Source organism: Salmo salar, chromosome 04 (genome assembly GCF_965601325.2).
Source record: "Salmo salar chromosome 04, fSalSal1, whole genome shotgun sequence".
Classification (NCBI taxonomy): Eukaryota; Metazoa; Chordata; class Actinopteri; order Salmoniformes; family Salmonidae; genus Salmo; species Salmo salar.
This window is the reverse complement of record NC_138294.1, coordinates 35,603,751-35,630,062: the sequence shown is the minus strand read 5'-3', so window position 1 is coordinate 35,630,062 and position 26,312 is coordinate 35,603,751. Positions and strand designations below refer to the sequence as shown.

The window sequence follows — 26,312 nt, the reverse complement described above, 5'->3', positions numbered from 1 at the left end:
CCACTAGATGTCACCAGCCTTTACAAAGTGTTTTGAGTCTTCTGGAGGGAGATCTGACCGAACAAGAGCCATGGAACGATGATGTCCCATTAGACACCTGGCGCGCGAGTTCATGTTGGGTACCCTCGTTCCAATACGTTATAAAAGAGTATGCATTCGTCCACCTTGAATATTATTCATGTTCTGGTTAAAAAAGGCCCTAATGATTTATGCTATACAACGTTTGACATGTTTGAACGAACGGAAATATATTTTTTCCCCTCGTTCATGACGAGAAGTCCGGCTGGCTTAGATCATGTGCTAACAAGACGGAGATTTTTGGACATAAATGATGAGCTTTTTTGAACAAAACTACATTCGTTATGGACCTGTGATACCTGGAAGTGACATCTGATGAAGAGAATCAAAGGTAATGGATTATTTACATAGTATTTTCGATTTTAGATCTCCCCAACATGACGTCTAGTCTGTATCGCAACGCGTATTTTTCTGGGCGCAGTGCTCAGATTATTGCAAAGTGTGATTTCCCAGTAAGGTTATTTTTAAATCTGGCAAGTTGATTGCGTTCAAGAGATGTAAATCTATAATTCTTTAAATGACAATATAATATTTTACCAATGTTTTCTAATTTTAATTATTTAATTTGTGACGCTGACTTGACTGCCGGTTATTGGAGGGAAACGATTTCCTCAACATAAGTGCCATAGTAAAACGCTGTTTTTGGATATAAATATGAACTTGATAGAACTAAAAATGCATGCATTGTCTAACATAATGTCCTAGGAGTGTCATCTGATGGAGATTGTAAAAGGTTAGTGCATAATTTTAGCTGGTTTTATGGTTTTGGTGACCCTGTCTTTGACTTGACAAAACATTACACACAACTCTTGTAAATGTACTGTCCTAACATACTCTAAATTTATGCTTTCGCCGTAAAACCTTTTTGAAATCGTAAAACGTGGTTAGATTAAGGAGATGTTTATCTTTCAAATGGTGTAAAATAGTTGTATTTTTGAAAAATTTAAATTTTGACATTTATTTGGATTCAAATTTGCCGCTCTTGAAATGCACCTGCTGTTGATGGAGTGCACCACGGGTGGCACGCTAGCGTCCCACCTAGCCCATAGAGGTTAACAAAGAGTTGCAGTTAGTTTCAGAGTGGGTGGCAAGGAATAAGTTAGCCATAAATATTTCTAAAGCTAAAAGCATTGTATTTGGGACAAAAACATTCACTAAACTCTAAACCTCAACTAAATCTTGTAATAAATAATGTGGAAATTGAGCAAGTTGAGATGACTAAACTGCTTGGAGTAACCCTGGATTGGCCACGCAGTCATGGGTGAACAGGGAGTACAGGAGAGGGCTGAGAACACACCCTTGTGGGGCCCCAGTGTTGACGATCAGCGGGGTGGCGATGTTGTTTCCTTACCCTCACCACCTGGGGCATCCCGTCAGAAAGTCCAGGTCCCAGTTGCACAGGCGGGGCCGAGACCCAGGGTCTCGAGCTTAATGACGAGTTTGGAGGTAGCTGATAAATTACCATTTTTATAGGAGTGATTAAAACATGATAAAAGTAGATCTTTGAGTAGATAAATAATTGTTTAACATTCAACTGGTATGCCATCCAGCCCTGGAGAGTTCCCTGGCCTAAAGGCTTTAATTGCATCAAGTTCCTCCTCTGAAATTTACCCCTCAAAAAAGTGTTTCTGTACAACTGTTCATTTTACACTACTATTCAGGAAATCCTTACTTACAGTTAAAACCTCTTCAGCGTCTGATCCCGTTCGTGGGATCAAAATCCAGCGAAAAATCATATCGCCAATTAGCATTAAAAAAAATCATATATATATTTTTTTTTATTAATATATATATTATTTTTTTTATAGATACACCTCTCCTGAATCGACCCACGTCGTCCGATTTCAAAAAGGTTTTACAGGAAAAGCAAATCATTAGATTATGTTAGATGAGTCCATCGTAAAAAGCAGCAACATAGCCATTTTCCGACCAACCACTTGCATCACAAATAACCAAAAACAGCTAAATGCAGCACTAACCTTTTACAAACTTCATCAGATGACACACCTAGGACATCATGTTATACAATGCATGCATTCTTTTGTTCAATAAAGGTCATATTTATATATAAAAACAGCATTTTACATCGGCGCGTAACGTTGACTATTTTCCCCTCAAATGTGTCCCGGGAAACAGCGCATAATTCCATTTATTACTATTCGAAAACGATTTTTTAATTTATATTGTCAATCTAACATTTATAGATGAATATCTCTTGAGAACACCTGTCATACCAGATTTTAAATTAACTTTACTGGGTAATCACACTTTGCGATAAAAGGAGATGCGATACACAGAAAATGAGCTAATAAACCGAGCTCGGCGCCATCTTGGAACAATCGCATGTCACATCTCATCTTGTATAATATTGTCAATAATCGCCTACCTTTAGTTGTCTTCATCAGAAAGCACTTCCAGGAATCCCAGGTCCACAACAGATGTATTTTCGGTCTAAAAAGTCCATCATTTATGTTCCATTAGCTTTCTGTTGTTAGCGCGTCTGAATGCTGTATCCAAATACTCTGCCGGGCGCGGCACAGCCGTTTCGAAATGAAACGTTTTTTTCCCATTTAGGTTCGTTCAAACATGTCAAACGTTGTAAAACATTAATCTTCAGGGCCTGTAACACCAAGAGAGCCAATAAGATTTGAGGGGGATGATTTCATTGTGTTTCAAACCGTTTACAAAGGTGGGGGTAGACATGGCCGCCGGCGTCATAATGGTGATGGCCCATCCCCTGTGACCAATTTCCAACGCGTCTCATTCACTGAGTTTCGACTGTATAAGGCTCAAACCACTGTGAAAAGACTGGCGACATCTAGTGGAAGCAATAGGAAGTGCTCACTGAACCATTGTTAACGGTGTGATTAATAGGGAAAGATGAGAAGTCGAGTCCACAATTCTGAATTCCACTTCCTGTTTCAATCGGTCTCAGGGTTTTGAATGCCATATGAGTTCTGTTATACTCACAGACACCATTCAAACAGTTTTAGAAACTTTAGGGTGTTTTCTATCCACAAGTATGAATTATATGCATATCCTAGCTTCTGAGTTTGAGTAGGAGGCCGTTTAAAATGGGCACAAATCTTTTTTTTAAATCGCTGTAGCGCCCCCTATCCTAGGCGACCGTCAAGAGGTTAATGGCACAGTCAACTTAGTGTATGTAAACTTCTGACCCACTGGAATTGTGATACAGTGAAATAATCTGTCTGTAAACAATTGTTGGAAAAATGACTTGTGTCCTAACCGACTTGCAAAAACTATAGTTTGTTAACAAGAAATGTGTGGAATGGTGGAGAAATTAGTATTATTGACTCCAACCTGAATGTAAATTTCTGACTTAAACTGTTAATAAAGTTTTTAGATAAGTATTCAGACCCTTTGCTATGAGATTCGAAATTGAGCTCAGGTGCATCCTGTTTCCATAGATCATCCTTCTACAACTTGATTGGAGTCCACTTGTGGTAAATTCAAGTGCATGTCATAGCAAAAATCAAGCCATGAGGTGGATGGAATTGCCCGTAGAGCTCCAAGACAGGATTGTGTCAAGGCACAGATCTGAGGAAGGGTACCAAAATATTTATGCAGCATTGATGGTCCCCAAGAACACAGTGGCATCCATAATTCTTAAATGGAAGAAGTTTGGCACCACCAAGAATCTTTCTAGAGCTGGCCGCTCGGCCAAACGGAACAAGTCTTAATGTCCTTGAGTGGCCCAGCCAGAGCCCAGACTTGAACCCGATCGAACATCTCTGGAGAGACCTGAAAATAGCTGTGCAGCGACACTCCCCATCCAACCTGACAGAGCTCGAGAGGATTTGCATGGGAGAAGAATGGGAGAAACTCCCTAAATACAGGTGTGCCAAGCCTGTAGTGTCATACCCAAGAAGACTGTAATTGCTGCCAAAGGTGCTTCAACAATGTACTGAGTAAAGGGTCTGAATACTTACGTAAATGTGATATTTCAGTTAATTTTTTTTGCAACAATGTCTAAAAACTTGTTTCTGCTTTGTCATTATGGGGTATTGTTTGTAGATTGATGAGGGGAAAAAACATAATACATTTTAGAATAAGGTCTGAATACTTTTTTAATGCACTGTATATTATTCTTAGGGCTAGCTGGACAACATCCGCTGAAACTGGAGGGGGCGCAATTCAAATAAATAATCATAGAAATTATGGATATTAAACACTTAGGTACATACATGTGTCTTACATCGGTTGAAAGCTTAAATTATTGTTAATCTAACTGCACTGTCCGATTTAGCTATTACATCAAAAGCATGCTATGCGATTGATTGAGGACGGCGCCCTTCATCAAAATATTTTTACACCGGCACAGGTTTCACAAATTCACAAATAGTGATTAAATATTCACTTACTTTTTGAAAATCTTCCTCTGATTTGTCATCCAAAGGGTCCCAGCTATAACACGTAGTGTTGTTTTGTTAGATAAAATCCTTCTTTATATCCCAAAAAGTCAGTTTAGTTGGCGCCATCGATTTGAGTAATCCACTCATTCAACATGCAGAGAAAAGAATCCGAAAATCTACCCCTAAATTTTGTTTCAACAAGTCAAAATATGTTTCCATTTACTCCTCAGATACCCTAAAATGTAATCAAACTATAATATTTCTTACAGAAAGAAGTATGTTCAATAGGAAACCGATTTCGTTTTGGAAGTTACAAGCCTGAAACCTTGAACATAGACTACTGACACCCTGTGGAAGCCAAAGGAATTGCATCCTGTGAGCTAGAATTCAGTGTGCCCCTATACTTTCCATTGTAAGAGCATAGTCACTCTCCAAAAAAAAATATTACGCTTGGTTTTTCTTTGGATTTTCTCCTGCCATATCTATTGTGTTATAGTCTCCTACATTATTTGAACATTTCAACTCATCCCAAAACAAAGAAAACCCCTTGAATAAGTAGGTGTTTCCAAACTTTTGACTGGTACTGTAGACTAATTAGCCAAATCATGGGTTGACAAGCTCAACTGAAGCTCAATCGTACTTCCAAGATGGCCTGCTTGGACAGATCATGAACCATGGTCAGCTGGGTTGTGTTCCGTCGGGACATACTTCCAATGCTCTGGTTGCGTTGACTGTCTGATGAGTTGTACTCGGTTGTTCACATACACATAAAATCTTTGAGTTTGATTATATAAGTATCCTAACACCACTTTGATGCCGATGTGGAATGTGATCCTATCTAGTTTCAGGTCCATTTCTTCCACAATGAGTTTGGCGTTCTCTACAGCCAAGACGGCAGCACACAGGTCCAGTCTGGGAACGGTGAGCTCAGGTAGAGGAACCAGCTTGGCTTTGCCAAAGACGTCTTTTCTGTCTTCGCCTGTGGTATTCAGGTAAGCAACTGCCACTATTGCCTTAAGACATCTGAGAAGACAGATAGTTCTGTGCTTTAAGCTTTTGAAGTGGAGAAAGATGCATAGGTTAGTGGAACATGTAACACCTTGAGTTCCAGCAGCAGCAAATCTTGGGATTTTTTCCCAGTCTTCGTACTTGACCTCGGGGAGGGGGTTATCCTACTCTGTGTCTTGAGAGGAGAGTTCTCTTAGAAACAGTTTTCCTTGAATCGTCTGGGGTAAGGAATCCTAGCTGTTCACTGTTGAAAAGCACACCTTAAGATCTTCTGCCTCTCAGGAACTTGGATTGTAAATGTATCTGACATGATGTTCCAGCTCACTTCCAGGCTGTGCTGGACAGGAAGATCATCCAAAGAGCGATCCAGGTCTTTGAGGTCTTTGGCCCGATTTTCTCAGGGGAAGGAATTCATCACTTCTGTTTTGTTTGAGGCCATCTTGTGAAGCCTGAGGTTGGAGAGTTTGAGCATGTTCTGGGCTCTTTGTAGAACATCAATGGCCTCAGCCTCTGTGGGAAAGAACTTAACCTGTTGGGGATAGGGGGCAGTATTTGCATGGCCGGATAAAAAACGTACCCGATTTAATCTGGTTACTACTCCTGCCCAGTAACTAGAACATGCATATAATTGATTTGGATAGAAAACACCCTAAAGTTTCTAAAACTGTTTGAATGGTGTCTGTGAGTATAACAGAACTCATATGGCAGGCAAAAACCTGAGAAGATTCCTTACAGGAAGTGCCCTCTCTGACCATTTCTTGGCCTTCTACACTCTCTTTATTGAAAACTGAGGATCTCTGCTGTAACGTGACACTTCCTACGGCTCCCATAGGCTCTCAGAAGGCTGCAGAACGGTGAATGATGACTTTGTAGCCCATGGCTGAAAAACAGTAGCGCATTTGGATAGTGGTCGATCAGAGAACAATGAGACTGGGGGCGCGTGCACGAGCCGACACCATGTTTTTATTTTTTCGTCTTTGAACGAAAACAGGGTTTCCCGGTCGGAATATTATCGCTTTTTTACGAGAAAAATCGCATAAAAATTGATTTTAAACAGCGGTTGACATGCTTCGAAGTACGGTAATGGAATATTTAGAATTTTTTTGTCACGAAACGCGTCGGACCCTTCGTCACCCTTCGGATAGTGTCTTGAACGCACGAACAAAACAGAGGATATTTGAACATAACTATGGATTATTTTGAACCAAACCAACATTTGTTATTGAAGTAGAAGTCCTGGGAGTGCATTCTGACGAAGAACAGCAAAGGTAATCCAATTTTTCTTATAGTAAATCGGAGTTTAGTGAGGGCCAAACTTGGTGGGTGTCAAAACAGCTAGCCCGTGATGGCGAGCTATCTACTCAGAATATTGCAAAATGTGCTTTTGCCGAAAAGCTATTTTAAAATCGGCCATAGCGATTGCATAAAGGAATTCTGTATCTATAATTCTTAAAATAATTGTTCTGTTTTTTGTGAACGTTTATCGTGAGTAATTTAGTAAATTCACCGGAAGTTTGCGGGGGGTATGCTAGTTCTGAACGTCACATGCTAATGTAAAAAGCTGGTTTTTGATATAAATATGAACTTGATTGAACAAAACATGCATGTATTGTATAACATAATGTCCTAGGATTGTCATCTGATGAAGATCAAAGATTAGTGCTGCATTTAGCTGTGGTTTGGGTTTATGTGACATTATATGCTAGCTTGAAAAATGGGTGTCTGATTATTTCTGGCTGGGTACTCTGCTGACATAATCTAATGTTTTGCTTTCGTTGTAAAGCCTTTTTGAAATCGGACAGTGTGGTTAGATTAACGAGAGTCTTGTCTTTAAAATGGTGTAAAAGAGTCATATGTTTGAGAAATTGAAGTAATAGCATTTCTAAGGTATTTGAATATCGCGCCACGGGATTCCACTGGCTGTTGAGTAGGTGGGACGATTTCGTCCCACATACCCTAGAGAGGTTTTAAGAGCGTCATCCACATAGAAGTCTCTCTCTATGAAGTGTCACGCACCTCCTATTCCTTCGCTGCCTTCTTCAATCCAAAGATTACCGGAGACATGGACTCTCATGCGGTATTCAACCACTTCTTTGTTGAGATCAGTGTTACGGTACCATAAGAAACGCAATACATCTCAGTGGTCTTCATGAACCACAAAACAGTGGAACATCTGTTCTTTGTCTGTTGTGATGGCGACAGATTCCTTCCTGAACCTGAGGAGGACCCCTAAGAGGCTGTTGTTGAGGTCCGACCCAGACAGCAACATATCATTCAGGGACACTCCATCAAACTATGCACTTGAATCAAACACCACATGGATCTGTCTGGGCTTTTGGGGGTGGTACACACTAAAGTTGGGGATATACCAGCATTCTTTACCCTCTTCAAGTGGTGGCGCCAACTCTCTTCTGCATAAACTCAATGAAATGAGCTCTCATGTTGAGTTTCTTTTCAAAAGTGTGTCGAAGTGACATGGGTTGTTTGTTGGAGTACGCTCTGTTGTTTGGGAGGAGTATTCTGGAATGGCACAGGGGCAACCCAACTGTTGGTGTCATCTTTGAAGAATTATTCTTCCATCATCTGCAGGAAGGTCATATCCTCGACAGATGGTGCTTGCTGGTTGTCGTCCTCAGTTCGGCAGAAGATGGTATCTCCTAGGCTTTCTTCAGTGAGTATAACTGGTGAGCTTGGCATGTGAATCTGTGGAGACTAATCTTTTTGCTGGCTTCTCAGGCCGAAGTTCTCCTTCACTCTAACATGATATCCAATTGGTAGTTACGATCTTGTCTCATCGCTGCAACGGGCTCGGGAGAGGCAAAGGTCGAGTCATGCGTTCTCCAAAACATGACCCGCCAAGCCACGCTGCTTCATAACACCTGCTCGCTTAACCCAGAAGCACCAATGTGTCAGAGAAAACACTGTTCAACTGACAATTGAAGTCAGCTTGCAGGATTCTGGCCCACCACAAGGAGTTGCTAGAGCACGATGAGCCAAGGAAAGCACCCCTGCCAAACCCTCCCCTAACCCGAATGACACTGGGCCAATTGTGCGCCACCCTATTGGAACCCCGGTCACGGCCGGCTGTGACACAGCCTGGGATCGAACCCCAGTTTGAAGTGATGCCTCAGTGATGTGGTGCCTTAGACCACTGCGCCACTCGGGAGGCCCAGAGCACTAACTTCTGTTGGCTTGTGAGCACTGCCGAGGCACACATGGCCTATGATGACCATTCCCAAATCTAGATTATTGGCATAGGGGGCACTGTGGGGTCCATTAGACTGTTTGCGGACCTGCAGGATGTCTCTTCCCAATAGGAGCAGAATGTCAGCAACTGGGTCGATGGTGGGGGGGAGGATCTCGTCAGCTATTGAGTTTAACTGACAATGATGGTATGCAGCCCTGTTGTCCATAATCTAAATGCACTTTATCAGGGTAGGGAGCGGGAGACTGGTCTTTCCATCTGCAGACTCCATAACGTAGCCATAGGCTCTTTTCCAAGCTGTCTTGGCTACTCCTGCACAGGTTTTCAAGGTGTAAGGAGCTGTAGTTCCCTGAATGTTAAACATTTCAAAGAACTTTATCCTGGCAAGTGACATGCTACTTTGGTCATCCAAGATCGCATACATCTTCTTGAGTTCTTTGCAATGGCCATTGGGATACACACTCACCAGGCAGATATTTGAGCTGGATTTGCCATCTATGTCTGCACTGCATACTTCAGTGCACTTGGATGTGACAGATGGATGGTGACCAGGTAACTTTCACTGGGGCCTCACAGTCCTTTGCCTGATAAGAGGTGGATACACAGCAGTGGACATATATGAGATTCTCCTTGAGGAACTTCTTGTGGTCATTTAAAACCATGTTTCTGAAGCCTCTACAATTCTTCAGTAGGTGATGCTTGTCATGGAGATACTATCTGGTCCATCTGACTTGTTTGCCTTGTTTGCTTTCGGGGAAGCATCTGATGATGTCACATTCATTTTATGTACAGAGAGAGCCGTTCTTAAATTGGAGAAACCTGCCTTCTCATTCTTGTGAATAGCCTCAGGGAGGGGGAGGGATACACTCAAAGTCCTTGAAGAAAGTGAAAGGGGGAAGGATACACCATACTCTCTCTTGGACTTCGACCCTTGAGACATCATTTGTCCTGAAGGTAGAAGGGCAGCTTCTTCACAATGGGCTGCACTCCTTTTGCAGTGTCAAGGTAAGCTAAGCCTGGTAGGTATCCATCTAGCTTTGCTGCAATCAGCTCAAGTAGAATGTCAGCGATCTCTTGAAGCTTTTCTATCTTTAAGTATCTTGGAAAAGTGTTCTACTTTCAGTAAGAGAGCTCTCTCTATGGCCTCTGTTGAACCATATGTTTTCTCCAGCCTTTCCCAGAACATTGTAATCCCAAGTGTAGGATTCCTAATGTTCACTGATTTGATCCTGAGTGTGTGCTCATTTGTTCCTTTCCTTAGCCACTTAATAAGAAGGTCCATCCCTTCACTTGCTGTGAGCTCAAGACCGTTGATTGCGTTGAGGTCGGTGGACTTCCAGGCGTGGAAGTGCTCAGGGAGTTCATCAAACATAATAAGTCCTGAGGAAACCAATAGATTTTTATTGAGAAACCTGGCAAGATCAGTGATAGCACTGTTAGGGTCATCCGTAGTATGGGCTCTGTGTGATGATCTGGTGGGGAGAGAGCTGTACTGTTGTGTGTAGCATCTCTGGTGTGGTGATGCTCCATTGAGGATGGGCGTGCTGTTCTCTTCTCTGGTAAAATGCAACAGACTCATGGCTCGGTTGCTGGGTGCTGGGACATATCAGTGCTTAGGTTGACTGGTCGAGGTGTGCTGTCTGGTTGAGGGTGTGGCAAACTTCTTCCTTTGTCTCAGAAAGTTTGCTGAAGGCGACTTGGAATGACTGGTAACATATTCCTCTGTTCTTTGGAGAACACTGGCTTGGAGGGAAAGGTACTCTATCTATTTATTATGTTTGACGACTCCTAGATCTGCTGCCACTGCCTCCAAGACAGCAGCCTTGGCTATAGCAACCTCAGCTTCTTTTTCCTGCTTTACAAGTGTAACTTCAAGATGGCGTCTCTCTATTTTGAAATCTATTTCTCTTTGGGAGTAGGCTAATCTGGCTTTAGCTGCCTCAGCTCTTGCTCTAGCATTGGCTGCGGCAGTACTTGCATGTGAGTTCAGATGAGCAGGATTACTTGCTGGAGTGAGAGGAGATGGACCCAGGGTCGATACCCTCTTGCGAAATTGTTGTCAGACGGAACATCTCTATTGCTAGCAGGATCCATTGAAGTAGTGAGGACAATAGGAAGTGTCTGGCTACTGTAGTCATTTTGGCACTCTTGCAGGTACAGGTCAGTTGAGGTAATTTGTACATGTAGGTAGGGGTAAAGTGACTAAACAGGGTGTAGCAGCAGTGTAAAAACAAAGTGGGGGGTTGTCAATGTAAATAGTCTGGGTGGCCATTTGATTAATTGTTCAGCAGTCTTATGGCTTGGGGGTAGAAGCTGTTAAGGAGATTTTTGGACCTAGACAATACTGCTTGCCATGCGGTAGCAGAGAGAACAGTCTGACTTGGGTGACTGGAGTCTTTGACAATTCTTTGGGCCTTCCTCTGACACTGCCTAGTAAATAGGTCCTGGATGGCAGGAAGCTTGGCCCCAGTGATGTACTGGGCCGTACACACTACCCTCTGTAGCGTCTTACGGTCAGATGCCAAGCAGTTGTCAGGCAGGGATGCAGCCGGTCAGGATGCTCTTGATGGTACAGCTGTAGAACTTTGAGGATCTGGGGACCCAACCCAAATTGTTTCAGTCTCCTGAGGAGAAAAGCTGTTGTCGTGCCCGCTTTATGACTGTCTTGTTGTGTTTGGACCATGATAGTTTATTGGTGATGTGGACACCAAGGAACTTGAAACTCTCCACCCGCTCCACTACAGCGACTGAGGTGATATAATCCACAATGCCATTAGATGAATCCCTGAACATATTCCAGTCAGTGCTAGTAAAACAGTCCTGTAGCGTAGCATCTGCGTCATCTGACCACTTCTTTATTGACCGAGTCACTGGTGCTTCCTGCTTTAGTTTTTGCTTATAAGCAGGAATCAGCAGGATAGAATTACGGTCATATTTTCCAAATGGAGGGTGAGGTAGAGCTTTGTACTCATCTCTGTGTGTGGAATAAAGGTGGTCTAGATTTTTTTTCTCTGGTTGCACGTGACGTGCTGGTAGAAATGAGGTAAAACGGATTTAAGTTTGTCTGCATTACCGTCCCCGTCAACTATCAGTACCACTTCTGTATGAGCATTTTCTTGTTTTCTAATGGCCTTATACAGCTCGTTGAGTGTGGTCAAAGTGCCAGTGTCAGTTTGTGGTGGTAAATCGACAGCTACGAAAAATATAGATGAAAACTCTTGGTAGATAGAGTGGTCTACAGCTTATCATGAGGTACTCTACCTCAGGCGAGCAATACCTCGATACTACCTTAAACTCTTACATCTAGACGTTCCGCTAGCGGAACACCTGCTCCAATATCCAATGATAGGCGTGGTGCAAATTACAAATTCCTCAAAAATCCCAAAACTTCAATTTTTCAAACATATGACTATTTTACACCATTTTAAAGACAAGACTCTCCTTTATCTAACCACACTGTCCGATTTCAAAAAGGCTTTACAGCGGAAGCAAAACATTAGATTATGTCAGCAGAGTACCCAGCCAGAAATAATCAGACACCCATTTTTCAAGCTAGCATATAATGTCACAAAAAACAAAACCACAGCTAAATGCAGCACTAACCTTTGATGATCTTCATCAGATGACACGCCTAGGACATTATGTTATACAATACATGCATGTTTTGTTCAATCAAGTTCATATTTATATCAAAAAACAGCTTCTTACATTAGCATGTGACGTTCAGAACTAGCATTCCCACCGAACACTTCCGGTAAATTTACTAAATTACTCAAGATAAACGTTCACAAAAAAACATAACAATTATTTTAAGAATTAGAGATACAGAACTTCTTTATGCAATCGAGGTGTCCGATTTTAAAATAGCTTTTCGGTGAAAGCACATTTTGCAATATTCTGAGTAGTGAGTAGCTATTTTGACACCCACCAAGTTTGACACTCACCAAACTCCGATTTACTATAAGAAAAGTTTGCTTACCTTTGCTGTTCTTCGTCAGAATGCACTCCCAGGACTTCTACTTCAATAACAAATGTTGGTTTGGTTCAAAATAATCCATAGTTATATCCAAATAGCGGCGTTTTGTTCGTGCGTTCAAGACACTATCCAAGGGTGACGAAGGGTTAAGTGCCCGATGCGTTTCGTGACAAAAAATGTCTAAATATTCCATTACCATACTTCGAAGCATGTCAACCGCTGTTTAAAATAAATTTTTATGCTATTTTTCTCGTAAATAAGCGATAATATTCCGACCGGGAGTCGTTGTTTTCGTTCAAAGACGAAAGAATAAAAACATGGGGTCGCCTCGTGCACGCGCCTCCAGTCTCTGTTCTCTGATCGACCACTATCAAAATGCGCTAATGTTTTTCAGCCAGGGCCTGCAAAGCCACCATTCAGCTTTTTGCCGCCTTCTGAGAGCCTATGGGAGCCGTAGGAAGTGTCACGTAACAGCAGAGATCCCCTGTTTTGGATAGAGATGATCAAGAAGGCCAAGAAATGGTCAGACAGGGTACTTCCTGTACAGAATCTTCTCAGGTTTTGGCCTGCCAAATGAGTTCTGTTATACTCACAGACACCATTCAAACTGTTTTAGAAACTTTGGAGTGTTTTCTATCCAAAGCTAATAATTATACGCATATTGTAGTTTCTGGGCAGGAGTAATAATCAGATTAAATCGGGTACGTTTTTTATCCGGCCGTGAAAATACTGCCCCCTATCCATAACAGGTTAATATTAGACGTCGCGCACCAGCTGTTATTGACAAATAGATACACACCCCCACCCCTCGTCTTATCGGACGTAGCTGTTCTGTCCTGCCAATGCACGGAAAACCCAGCCAACTGTATGTTATCCGTTAATGCCACCATAAGGGACAAAAACGAAGGAATGGACGTGTATAGATAGCAGTTAGCCTAGACACTGCAAGATATTGTGTACAACTAAGTAACTTCCTGTCACATTCTTCTTCTATGTTAAAAACAGGAAGTGCAATGACAATGGTAATTACAACAATTACCACTAGTTGGGGACAAACTGAAATAAATATATTTAAAGGTTCCAGTACATATATCGTCATATTGTAATAACCTACCCTGTCCACTTTATCAGCGAACTCTTGTCTATAGAGACAATGCGCCAAAACCAGAGTGGGCAAGTTTACTAATTAGGTAGAGGTGAAAATGCGGTGGAAACACATTGAACTACTGTTTTTTTATTTGGTACATGGCAATTAAAGCTGGAATCCGTAATGGTGAAACTGCCATCTCCGTTTGCGATATTACAATGAAGAAATTTCTACAAAACAACAAACACAGTTTTTCCCTCTTGGAAATTATTACACGCGCGATAGCTCAGTTTGTATTGCGTTTTTTTTTACCACGATGAAATAATAACAAATGTGCTTGGACGAACAGTGGTGCCATTTCCCCTTATGTGGATTTCAGCTTTAAGCGCTAAAGTGCTTTTAACCTGTTGGGTCTAGGGGGCAGCATTTGCACGTCTGGATAAAAAAAATGTACCCGATTTAATCTGGTTACTAATCCTACCCAGTAACTAGAATATGCATATACTTATTATATATGGATAGAAAACACTCTAAAGTTTCCAAAACTGTTTGAATGGTGTCTGTGAGTATAACAGAACTCATTTGGCAGGCAAAACCCTGAGACATTTTCTGACAGGAAGTGGATACCTGATGTGTTGTATTGACTTTAAACCTATCCCATTGAAAAACACAGGGGTTTAGGAATATTTTGGCACTTCCTATTGCTTCCACTAGATGTCACCAGCCTTTACAAAGTGTTTTGAGTCTTCTGGAGGGAGATCTGACCGAACAAGAGCCATGGAACGTTGATGTCCCATTAGACACCTGGCGCGCTAGTTCATGTTGGGTACCCTCGTTCCAATACGTTATAAAAGAGTATGCATTCGTCCACCTTGAATATTATTCATGTTCTGGTTAAAAAAGGCCCTAATGATTTATGGTATACAACGTTTGACATGTTTGAACGAACGGAAATATATTTTTTCCCCTCGTTCATGACGAGAAGTCCGGCTGGCTTACATCATGTGCTAACGAGACGGAGATTTTTGGACATAAATGATGAGCTTTTTTGAACAAAACTACATTCGTTATGGACCTGTGATACCTGGAAGTGACATCTGATGAAGAGAATCAAAGGTAATGGATTATTTACATAGTATTTTCGATTTTAGATCTCCCCAACATGACGTCTAGTCTGTATCGCAACGCGTATTTTTCTGGGCGCAGTGCTCAGATTGTTGCAAAGTGTGATTTCCCAGTAAGGTTATTTTTAAATCTGGCAAGTTGATTGCGTTCAAAAGATGTAAATCTATAATTCTTTAAATGACAATATAATATTTTACCAATGTTTTCTAATTTTAATTATTTAATTTGTGACGCTGACTTGACTGCCGGTTATTGGAGGGAAACGATTTCCTCAACATCAATGCCATAGTAAAACGCTGTTTTTGGATATAAATATGAACTTGATAGAACTAAAAATGCATGCATTGTCTAACATAATGTCCTAGGAGTGTCATCTGATGGAGATTGTAAAAGGTTAGTGCATCATTTTAGCTGGTTTTATGGTTTTGGTGACCCTGTCTTTGACTTGACAAAACATTACACACAACTCTTGTAAATGTACTGTCCTAACATACTCTAAATTTATGCTTTCGCCGTAAAACCTTTTTGAAATCGTAAAACGTGGTTAGATTAAGGAGATGTTTATCTTTCAAATGGTGTAACATAGTTGTATTTTTGAAAAATTTGAATTTTGACATTTATTTGGATTCAAATTTGCCGCTCTTGAAATGCACCTGCTGTTGATGGAGTGCACCACGGGTGGCACGCTAGCGTCCCACCTAGCCCCAAGAGGTTAATGTGCACTAATGTCATCACGTAGAGCTTTTTATCTGTACCAATTCAGTTTGATGGAAACACACCTCTGGTGGGAAAATGTGCATATTATTTTTAGAATAGTCGCACGGAAATCTGCCACCAAATGGATGGAAACCTAGCTACTGAGATCACAAATAAAAGAAAAATGACTGACAAATTAATTTATCACAAGGAAATTAACATTGTATTTTGTTGCACTACTGCAGTTGGTTAAATTGCCAATCAATCAAATTGTCCTTCATTAGATCTATAGAAGAGCTTAGGGGATAACGTATCTACCTGCTGTCTGTGATGGTTCTGGTGATGAAACGGAGGTACTGGTAGATATCCACACTATGATGAATCTTCAGAATGTCCTCTTCTGTGTATTTGAAGAGCGCCAATGCATAGCGAAATATCACCTGTAAAAATATGTGATAAAATATGATGTCCATTAAGTAGTATTATTTCTTGCTACTATGACAATAGTGAATAGAAATCAAATCAAATTGTATTTGTCACATGCGCCTTGAAATGCTTACTTACAAGCCCTTATCCAACAATGCAGTTCAAGAAATAGAGTTGATAAAATATTTACTAAATAAACTAAAGTAAAACAAAATCTAAATCAATCAAAAAGTAACAAACATTTACATAACAATAACGAGGCTATATTCAGGGGGTATAACGGTACTGAGTCAATGTGCGGGGGTACAGGATAGTCAAGGTAACTTGTAATGTGACTATGCATAGATAATAAACAGTGAGTAGCAGCAGTGTAAAAACAAAGGAGGGGGGAGGGGTTCAATGTAAATAGTCTGGATGGCCATTTTATTAATTGTTCAGCAGTCTTATGGCTTGGGGGTAGAAGCTGGAGTCTATTGGACCTAGCCTTGGTCGCTCCGGTACCGCTTGCTGTGCGTTAGCAGAGAGAACAGTCTATGACTTGGGTGACAGGAGTCTTTGACAATTGTTTGGGCCTTCCTCTGACACCGCCTAGTATATAAGTCCTGGATGTCAGGAAGCTTGACCCCAGTGAATTACATAATCCTGTTTGTTTTTTGGATATAAGTGCTTCCTTTATTACTGATAAATAAACGAAATACTTGTGTAAATGAGGGATACAAAGTATATTGAAAGCAGGTGTGGTTCCAAAGTTAATTAAGCAATTAAAACATCCCATCATGTATAGAAATGCCCAGTTGCCCATTATTTTTGCCTACCATAGCTAGAAGAGATCTCAGTGACTTTGAAAGAGGGGTCTCAAAGGAGCATAGTGGGTTTAAAGGATGTGTGTGTGTGTGTGTGTGTGTGTGTGTGTGTGTGTGTGTGTGTGTGTGTGTGTGTGTGTGTGTGTGTGTGTGTGTGTGTGTGTGTGTGTGTGTGTGTGTGTGTGTGTGTGTGTGTGTCTCAGTCACCAGATCTCAACCCAATTAAACACATGGGACATTTTGGAGCAGCACCTGAGACAGCGGTTTCCACCATTATCAACAAAACACCAAATTATGGAATTTATCGTGGAAGAACGGTGTCGCATCCCTCAAATAGAGTTCCAGTTGTAGAATCTATGCCAAGACACATTGAAACGGTTCTGGCGGCTTGTGGTGACCCAATGCCATATTAAGACACTTGATGTTGGTGTTTCCTTTTGTTTGGCAGTTGCCTGTATATTTAAATAACTTATTGTCATTTCTCAGTACTACCATAGAGACCCATTCTGGACATATGTCGAAAACACCAAACAACCGCTCCATCTGACTAATATTGCAATGGTATACCTCTCTGAAGAATTTTTAAATTACCTTTATGACAAGTCACTTTAATATGGTACAATATCAAAACATCAATATCACTGAAATATACGTCCAAAACCTGTAACCTGTAACCTAAAAACCCTAACCCCTTCCTCAAGCCCCATTGACCTTGGTGCCCTCGTACAGGAAGGCGTCCCAAATTCTGAGCAGGACGTCACTGGTCAGCCTCTCCACAAACGCAGCTAGGAACCAGTCGGAGGTGACCAGGGACACGTCCACTCCGTGACAGTGGAAATGGGCTGTTAGTCTCGGCATCTTCTCTGCCATGAAGTCCTTGAGCACGCGCTGCTCCACCTGGGATTAAGACACAAGATGGGTAAAACAAACCTTTCTGTCCCACCACAGTCTAAACCCAGTCCACACTTCCTATTAGTGGGTAAACAACCAACACAGGGTTCTACACTAACTTTTTACACTGGTGGCACCAGAACATTATTTGCTCACACCAATTTTTGCTATATATTTTTGTCGTCCTGCATTCCATACAGAACCAGGCTAATAATGACAAGCCATCTTTTAAATGAGCATGCCCTTGTGTTCTTACATTGATTTGGATAGATTTACTGTAACAGCAAAGAAAATAGTTAAAATAAAGTGCAAAATGTATTTTTTGCACAATTCAAAATGCCATGTTCTTTTCTGCAAAATCCTTCACAGGGCAGAATAAAAAAATTTAAAAAACGATACCATGACAATATATATATATATATATATATATATATATATATAATGCGGAGGACTGATTTTCATTTTCTCTCTCTCAAAATCTCACTTTTTAAAATAGGAAACAACAAAATTGGATGTTCTAAGTCCACCACAATGCTTAAACCACATATGGAGACCATTTTTTAGGTCTGGGAAAAATCTGAGAATATATTTTTTTTTGTGTGCATTTACCCTTTAATTCAGGTGAGAACCAGCCAGACAGTTTGGTTTTCTGTGTTTCTGTAGCCCACTTGTGATGGAGTTTTCAAAACAAAATGGCACTGGATTGGTGCAAATAATCATGATTCTGGTACTTTGCTATTTCCTTTTAATTGCCTTTCCATCTACCCAGTGGTAGTGGTAGAAGAATAATTCATTTTGAATGGCATTATGCATTGACATTCACATTATTTTTTACATTCTAAAATATGTCAGAATAATGTGGGCATTAACTGACTAAATAGACAGCATGCTCCCGACACAAACACACTAATGAAGTCTGTCCATGTGGTAGCTACTCAGTCTCGACATTTGAGATGCTGAAGAGTTAAGCCGGGTGTACATTACACGACTACTTATTCCAAGATGACGTAGCAGTAGGACGTCTGTTTGTCTTGTCCTGTCCCGTCTCATGTATATATATTTTTTATATTTCCGTCTACGGACTGAACCTTCTCTCCTGCAACCCGCCTCATCCAATGTGGTACGGATCTGCTATCTTTTACACTTTAGAACCGGAGCCCCATCAGAAGCTAGCCAGCTAACTAGCTATTTGCCAGTTAGCCACTGCTAGCGGTCATCACCATTAACTCGGACATCAGCCAGCCTTAGCCCGGTCAATTCCTGCCAGTCTGCACAGCGTGATATCAACCCAGAGCATATCGGACTGCTTTTTCTTTACCACATCTCCGGATTCCTACCGCAAGCTCTGAACCTTTACACCGGATCATCACAGCTAGCTAGCTGCTATCCGAGTGGCTACTCCTGGCTAACGTCTCTGTCCTGAAGAAAGCACCAGTTAGCCTGGAGCTAGCCTCGAGCTAGGCCCATCTCCCGGCTAGCTGAATAGGTCCATCAGCCAATTCTTGGGGTACAATACCTATTTTGCCAATTGGCCTGGACCCTTTTACTGCCGACACGGAGCCCCGCCGATCCATCATGACTGGTGTGCCGACATAACCGTCCGAGGGGGTTTCAACAGGCTCTCCCGTTGTAACGTCCCCCAAAGGCCCATCTGCTAGCCTGCTAGCTGTCTGAATCGCCGTGTCTCCAGCTCGCCTAGCTACTCACTGGACACTACGATCACTCGACTACACATGCCTCTCCCTAATGTCAATATGCCTTGTCTATTGCTGTTTTGGTTAGTGATTATTGTCTTATTTCACTGTGGAGCCTCCAGCCCTACTCAATATGCCTTAGCTAGCCCTTTTGTTCCACCGCCCACACATGTGGTTACCTCACCTGGCTTAAATGGTGCCTCTAGAGACAAAACCTCTCTCATCGTCACTCAATGCCTAGGTTTACCTCCACTCTATTCACATCCTACCATACCCTTGTCTGTACATTATGCCTTGAATCTATTCTTCCGCACCCAGAAATCTGCTCCTTTTACTCTCTGCTCCGAACTTACTAGACAACCAGTTCTTATAGCCTTTAGCCGTACCCTTATCCTACTCCTCCTCTGTTCCTCTGGTGATGTAGTGGTTAACCCTGGCCCTGCAGTGCCTAGCTCCACTCCCATTCCCCAGGCACTCTAATTTGTTGACTTCTGTAACCGTAAAAGCCTTGGTTTCATGTGTGTTAACATTAGAAGCCTCCTCCCTAAGTTTGTTTTATTCACTGCTTTAGCACACTCCATCAACCTGGATGTCCTAGCCGTGTCTGAATCCTGGCTTAGGAAGGCCAACAAAAATCCTGAAATTTCCATCCCTAACTATAATATTTTCCAACAAGATAGAACTGCCAAAGGGGGCGGAGTTGCAATCTACTGCAGAGATAGCCTGCAGAGTTCTTTCATACTATCCAGGTCTGTCCCCAAACAATTCAAGGTTCTACTTTTAAAAATCCACCTTTCCAGAAACAAGTCTCTCACCATTGCTACTTGCTATAGAGTCCCTTCAGCCCCCAGCTGTGCCCTGGACACCAAATGTGAATTGATTACCGCCATCTATCTTCAGAGTTCATACTGTTAGGTGACCTAAACTGGGACATGCTTAACACCCCAGCCGTCCTACAATCTAAGCTAGATGCCCTCAATCTCACACAAATTATCAGGGAACCTGCCAGGTACAACCCTAAATCCATAACCATGTGCATCGTTTTAGATATCATCCTGACCAACTTGCCCTCTAAATACACCTCTACTGTTTACAACCAGGATCTCAGCGATCATTGCCTAATTTTCTGTGTGCAAAATAGGGCCGCAATCAAACGACCACCCCTCATCACTGTCAAACGCTCCCTAAAACACTTCAGCGAGCAGGCTTTTCTAATCGACCTGGCCCGGGTATCCTGGCAGGATATTGACCTCATCCCGTCAGTAGAGGATGCCTGGTTGCTCTTTCAAAGTGCTTTCCTCACCATCATCTTACATCTAGATGTTCCGCTAGCGGAACACCGCTCCAATATCCAATGATAGGGCGTGGCGCGAATTACAAACACCTCAGAAATCCCAAAACTTCAATTTTTCAAACATATGACTATTTTACATCATTTTAAAGACAAGACTCTCCTTTATCTAACCACATTGTCCGATTTCAAAAAGGCTTTATAACGAAAGCAAAACATTAGATTATGTCAGGAGAGTACCCAGTCAGAAATAATCACACACCCATTTTTCAAGCTAACATATAATGTCACAAAAACCAAAACCACAGCTAAATGCAGCACTAACCTTTGATGATCTTCATCAGATGACACTCCTAGGACATTATGTTGTACAATACATGCATGTTTTGTTCAATCAAGTTCATATTTATATAAAAAAACAGCTTTTTACATACATGTGACGTTCAGAACTAGCATACCCACCGAAACTTCCGATGAATTTACTAAATTACTCACGATAAACGTTCACAAAAAACATAACAATTATTTTAAGAATTATAGATACAGAACTCCTTTATGCAATCGCGGTGTCAGATTTTAAAATAACTTTTCGGTGAAAGCACATTTTGCAATATTCTGAGTAGATAGCCCGGCCATCAATGGCTAGCTATTTTGACACCCACCAAGTTTGGCACTCACCAAACTCAGATTTACTATAAGAAAAATTGGATTACCTTTGCTGTTCTTCGTATATCGAAGCATGTCATACGCTGTTTAAAATAAATTTGTATGCGATTTTTCTCGTAAAATAGCGATAATATTCCGACCGGGAGACGTCGTTTTTGTTCAAAGACTGAAAATGTAAAATGGACTCTTCACGTGCATGCGCGCGCCCGTTTCATTGTTCTCAAATCGACCACTATCCAAATGCGCTACTGTTTTTCAGCCAGGGACTGCAGAGTCATCATTCCCCGTTCTGGCGCCTTCTGAGAGCCTATGGGAGCCTTAGAAAATGTCACGTTACAGCAGAGATCCTCTATTTTCCATAAAGAGGCTATAGAAGGCCAAGAAATGGTCAGAGAGGGCACTTCCTGTATGCAATCTTCTCAGGTTTTGGCCTGCCATATGAGTTCTGTTACACTCACAGACACCATTCAAACAGTTTTAGAAACTGTAGGGTGTTTTCTATCCAAATCAAACAATTATATGCATATTCTAGTTTCTGGGCAGGAGTAATAACCAGATTAAATCGGGTACGTTTTTTATCTGGCTGTGAAAATACTGCCCCCTATCCTAAACAGGTTAAATAAGTGTGCCCATTACAAAAATGTAGAACTAAAAACAGATATAGCCCTTGGTTCACCCCAGACTTGACTGCCCTTGACCAGCACAAAAACATCCTGTGGCGTTCTGCATTAACATCGAAAAGCCCCCACGATATGCACATTTTCAGGGAAGTCAGGAACCAATATACTCAGTCAGTTAGGAAAGCTAAGCTTTTTCAAAATAGAAATTTTTATCCTGTAGCACTAATTGCAAAAAGTTTTGGGACACTGTAAAGTCCATGGAAAATAAGAGCACCTCCTCCCAGCTGCCCACTGCCCTGAGGATAGGAAACATTGTCACCACCGATAAATCTACGATAATCGATCATTTCAATAAGCATTTTTCTATGGCTGGCCATGCTTTCCACCTGGCTACCCCTACCCCGGCCAACATCTCAGCACCCCCTGCAGAAACTTGCCAAAGCCCCCCTCCCCCCCCGCTTCTCCTTCACCCAAATCCAGACAGCTGATGTTCTGAAAGAGCTGGATCCCTACAAAATCAGCTGGGCTTGACAATCTGAACCCTCTCTTTCTAAAATGATCAGCTAAAATTGTTGCAACCCATATTACTAGCCTATTCAACCTCTCTTTCGTATCATCTGAGATCCCCAAAGTTTGGAAAGCTGCCGCGGTCATCCCCCTTTTCAAAGGGGAGACACTCTAGACCTAAACTATTATAGACCTATATCCATCCTGCCCTGCCTTTCTAAAATATTCAAAAGTCAAGTTAACAAACAGATCACCAACCATTTCGAACCCCACCGTACCTTCTCCAATATGCAATCTGGTTTCCGAGCTGGTCATGGGTGCACCTCAGCCACGCTCAAGGTTCTAAACTATATCATAACCGCCATCGATAAAAGACAGTACTGTGCAGCCGTCTTCATTGACCTGGTCAAGGCTTTCGACTCTGTCAATCACTGCATTCTTATCGGCAGACTCAATAGCCTTGGCTTCTCAAATGACTGCCTGGTTCACCAACTACTTCTCAGATAGAGTTCAGTGTGTCAAATCGGAGGGCCTGTTGTCCGGACCTCTGGCAGTTTCTATGGGGGTGCCACAGGGTTCAATTCTCGGGCCAAGTCTTTTCTCTATATATATCAATGATGTCTCTCTTGCTGCTGGTGATTCTCTGATCCACCTTTTTGCAGATGACAAAATTCTGTATACATCTGGCCCTTCTTTGGACACTGTGCTAACAAACCTCCAAACGAGCTTCAATGCCATACAACACTCCTTCCGAGGCCTCCAACTGCTCTTAAATGCAGGTAAAACTAAATGCATGCTCTTCAACCGATTGCTGCTTGCACTCTCCCGCCCGACTAGCATCACTACTCTGGACGGTTCTGACTTAGAGTACGTGGACAGCTACAAATACCTAGGTGTCTGGTTAGACTGTAAACTCTCCTTCCAGACTCACATTAAGCATCTCCAATCCAAAATGAAATCTAGAATCGGCTTCCTATTTCGCAACAAAGCCTCCTTCCCTCATGCTGCCAAACATACCCTCGTAAAACTGACTATCCTACCGATCCTTGACTTCGGCGATGTAATTTACAAAATAGCTTCCAACGTTCTACTCAGCAAACTGGATGTAGTCTATCACAGAGCCATCTGTTTTGTCACCAAAGCCCCATATATTACCCACCAATGGGACCCGTATGCTCTCGTCGGCTGACCCTCACTACATATTCGTTGCCAAACCCACTGGCTCCAGGTCATCTATAAGTCTATGCTAGGCAAAGCCCCGTCTTATCTCAGCTCACTGGTCACATAGCAACACACACCCATAGCACGCGCTCCAGCAGGTATATTTCACTGGTCACCCCCTAAGCCAACACTTTCTTTGGCCGCCTTTCCTTCCAGTTCTCAGCTGCCAATGACTGGAACGAATTGTAAAAACAGAACTCATATGGCAGGCCAAAACCTGAGAAGATTCCATACAGGAAGTGCCCTGTATGACAATTTGTTGTCCTTCTGTTGCATCTCTATTGACATTACAGCATCTGTGCTGTAATGTGACACTTTCTAAGGCTTCCATTGGCTCTCTAAAGCCACCAGAAAGTGGAATGGGGTGTCTGCTGTCTCTGGGCAAAGTACAGCAGCAGAGTTTGTAAGTGGGGACAGTGAGACTGAGATGAGCGTTCACGAGACTTCTCAATTTTTTTCTTTCAGCCTTTGAATGAATACAACGTTGCCTGGTTGGAATATTATCGCTATTTTACGAGAAAAATAGCATAAAATTGATTTTAAACAGCGTTTGACATGCCTCTAAGTAGGGTAATGGAATATTTTGAATTTCTTTGTCACGAAATGCGCTCGCGCGTTACCCTTCGGAACGCACGAACAAAACGGAGGTATTTGGATATAACTATGGATTATTTGGAACCAAAACAACATTTGTTGTTGAAGTAGAAGTCTTGGGAGTGCATTCTGATGAAGAACAGCAAAGGTAATCCAATTTTTCTAATAGTAATTCTGAGTTTAGGTGACCCCGAAGTTGGCGGATGTCAAAATAGCTAGCTTGTGATGGCCGAGCTATGCACTCAGAATATTGGAAAATGTGCTTTCGCCGAAAAGCTATTTTAAAATCGGACATAGCGATTGCATAAAGGAGTTCTGTATCTATAATTCTTAAAATAATTGTTATGTATTTTGTGAACGTTCATCATGAGTAATTTAGTAAATTCACCGGAAGTTTTCGGTGGGTATGCTAGTTCTGAACATCACATGCTAATGTAAAAAGCTGGTTTTTGATATAAATATGAACTTGATTGAACAAAACATGCATGTATTGTATAACATAATGTCCTAGGATTGTCATCTGATGAAGATCATCAAAGGTTAGTGCTGCATTTAGCTGTCTTCTGGGTTTTTGTGACATTATATGCTAGCTTGAAAAATGGGTGTCTGATTATTTCTGGCTGGGTACTCTGCTGACATAATCTAATGTTTTGCTTTCGTTGTAAAGCCTTTTTGAAATCGGACAGTGTGGTTAGATTAACGAGAGTCTTGTCTTTAAAATGGTGTAAAATAGTAATATGTTTGAGAAATTGAAGTAATAGCATTTCTAAGGTATTTGAATAACGCGCCACGGATTTCCACTGGCTGTTACGTAGGTGGGACGAAATCGTCCCACTGGCCCTAGAGAGGTTAATGGATATCCACCCACATTTTTTTTATCAGAAGTAATTGCAACTTCAGCAAAACATACATTAAAAACTACCAAAGGAATCGTTTCACATACCTGAGATGCTGTTAGAGTCTTGCCATAGAAGTCCTTAGGCATGATGGTCTCGACAATGGCCACCAGACACCAGAAAGAATCTTCCTCGCTTTGCAACACTAGCAAGGCCATTGCAGCCAATCTGATCAAAAAAATAAGACAGATAAAGCAATGACAAGACTAATACAGTTGCTGTGTCCGAATACACATTCTAGCATACGACATACTTAAACTGCATGTTATGTACTCATCGTTGCATACTATTTAGCACGTACTGTTTAGTAAAAAGTATGCAGTATGCCAAGGCCGCAACGCACTAACGGCTCCTGACTGGCTGAGTTGGTGGGGTGGGGCCGAGTGCGGGTGGCTTTTCCAAATTCAACAGACATGCATTACACTAACCAGCCTGATAATAGCTCATTTCCAATTCTAATGATTTCTCTATCCTCGGAATAGAATAGGAATGTAGTTATAGGCCTACTCAGGTTGGTTATAAACAGACTACCAGACTACCACATTCGAGCTATAGCCTACCGTAGCCTACTATCTATCCTATTTAAAAAGCAGTGAAGATTGAAACAGATCATTTGGTTCCATTTTAACATACAGTATTTATTAGTGAAACAAAAGTGCTGTAACATAAATACATTAAATTAAATAGCCTAGTACACACACCAAAACTTATCAAAATGTTCAAATCAAAAGGGTATTGCGCAGCAAAACATGGACAGCATCGCAAATTCAGAACCACTGTACAGCAACATAATAAACAAAGCACTGATCATTGGGAACAAGATCAGAATGACTGCTAAGGCTTGATCCATAAACTAAATAATTCAATAGGTAGCTTACAAAACTAGAACAATCCATATGTTCAAATCAAAAGGCATGGCTAACATGACATCAACAATGCAGCCACATCCCGAGTCCCGGTGCCGACACACTCACAAATCGAAAGATGTTCAGTATTTTGTTTAAAAGCTCTGATGAAGGCCAAGACAACAAGAAACACTTTTCAATGAGAAAACAGAAATCCACTTTGGGTAAAAATACTTCTGATTTCAAAGATGTAGCTTACAATAAAATACTTGTGATCATTTTAAGGAGGACAGAAACTACTTAGCTAACA

At 41.6% G+C, this 26,312-nt stretch overlaps 1 protein-coding gene across 3 annotated transcripts in view; it reads right to left on the bottom strand.

Moving 5' to 3' along the window:
- Positions 1–26,312, bottom strand: part of LOC106602801 (TBC1 domain family member 2A) — a 49,106-nt gene that overhangs the window by 9,509 nt on the left and 13,285 nt on the right. For all 3 annotated transcript variants that reach the window (XR_006769590.2, XM_045716798.2, XM_045716799.2), the window contains exons 10-12: positions 25,205–25,325; positions 17,489–17,674; positions 15,867–15,988 (exon numbers count right to left, since the gene is read on the bottom strand). Coding sequence is in view for 2 of the 3 variants with exons in the window: in XM_045716798.2 (XP_045572754.1) it covers positions 15,867–15,988; positions 17,489–17,674; positions 25,205–25,325 (429 nt within the window). In the remaining variant the exon portion in view is untranslated. The remainder of the gene's footprint in view (positions 1–15,866; positions 15,989–17,488; positions 17,675–25,204; positions 25,326–26,312) is intronic.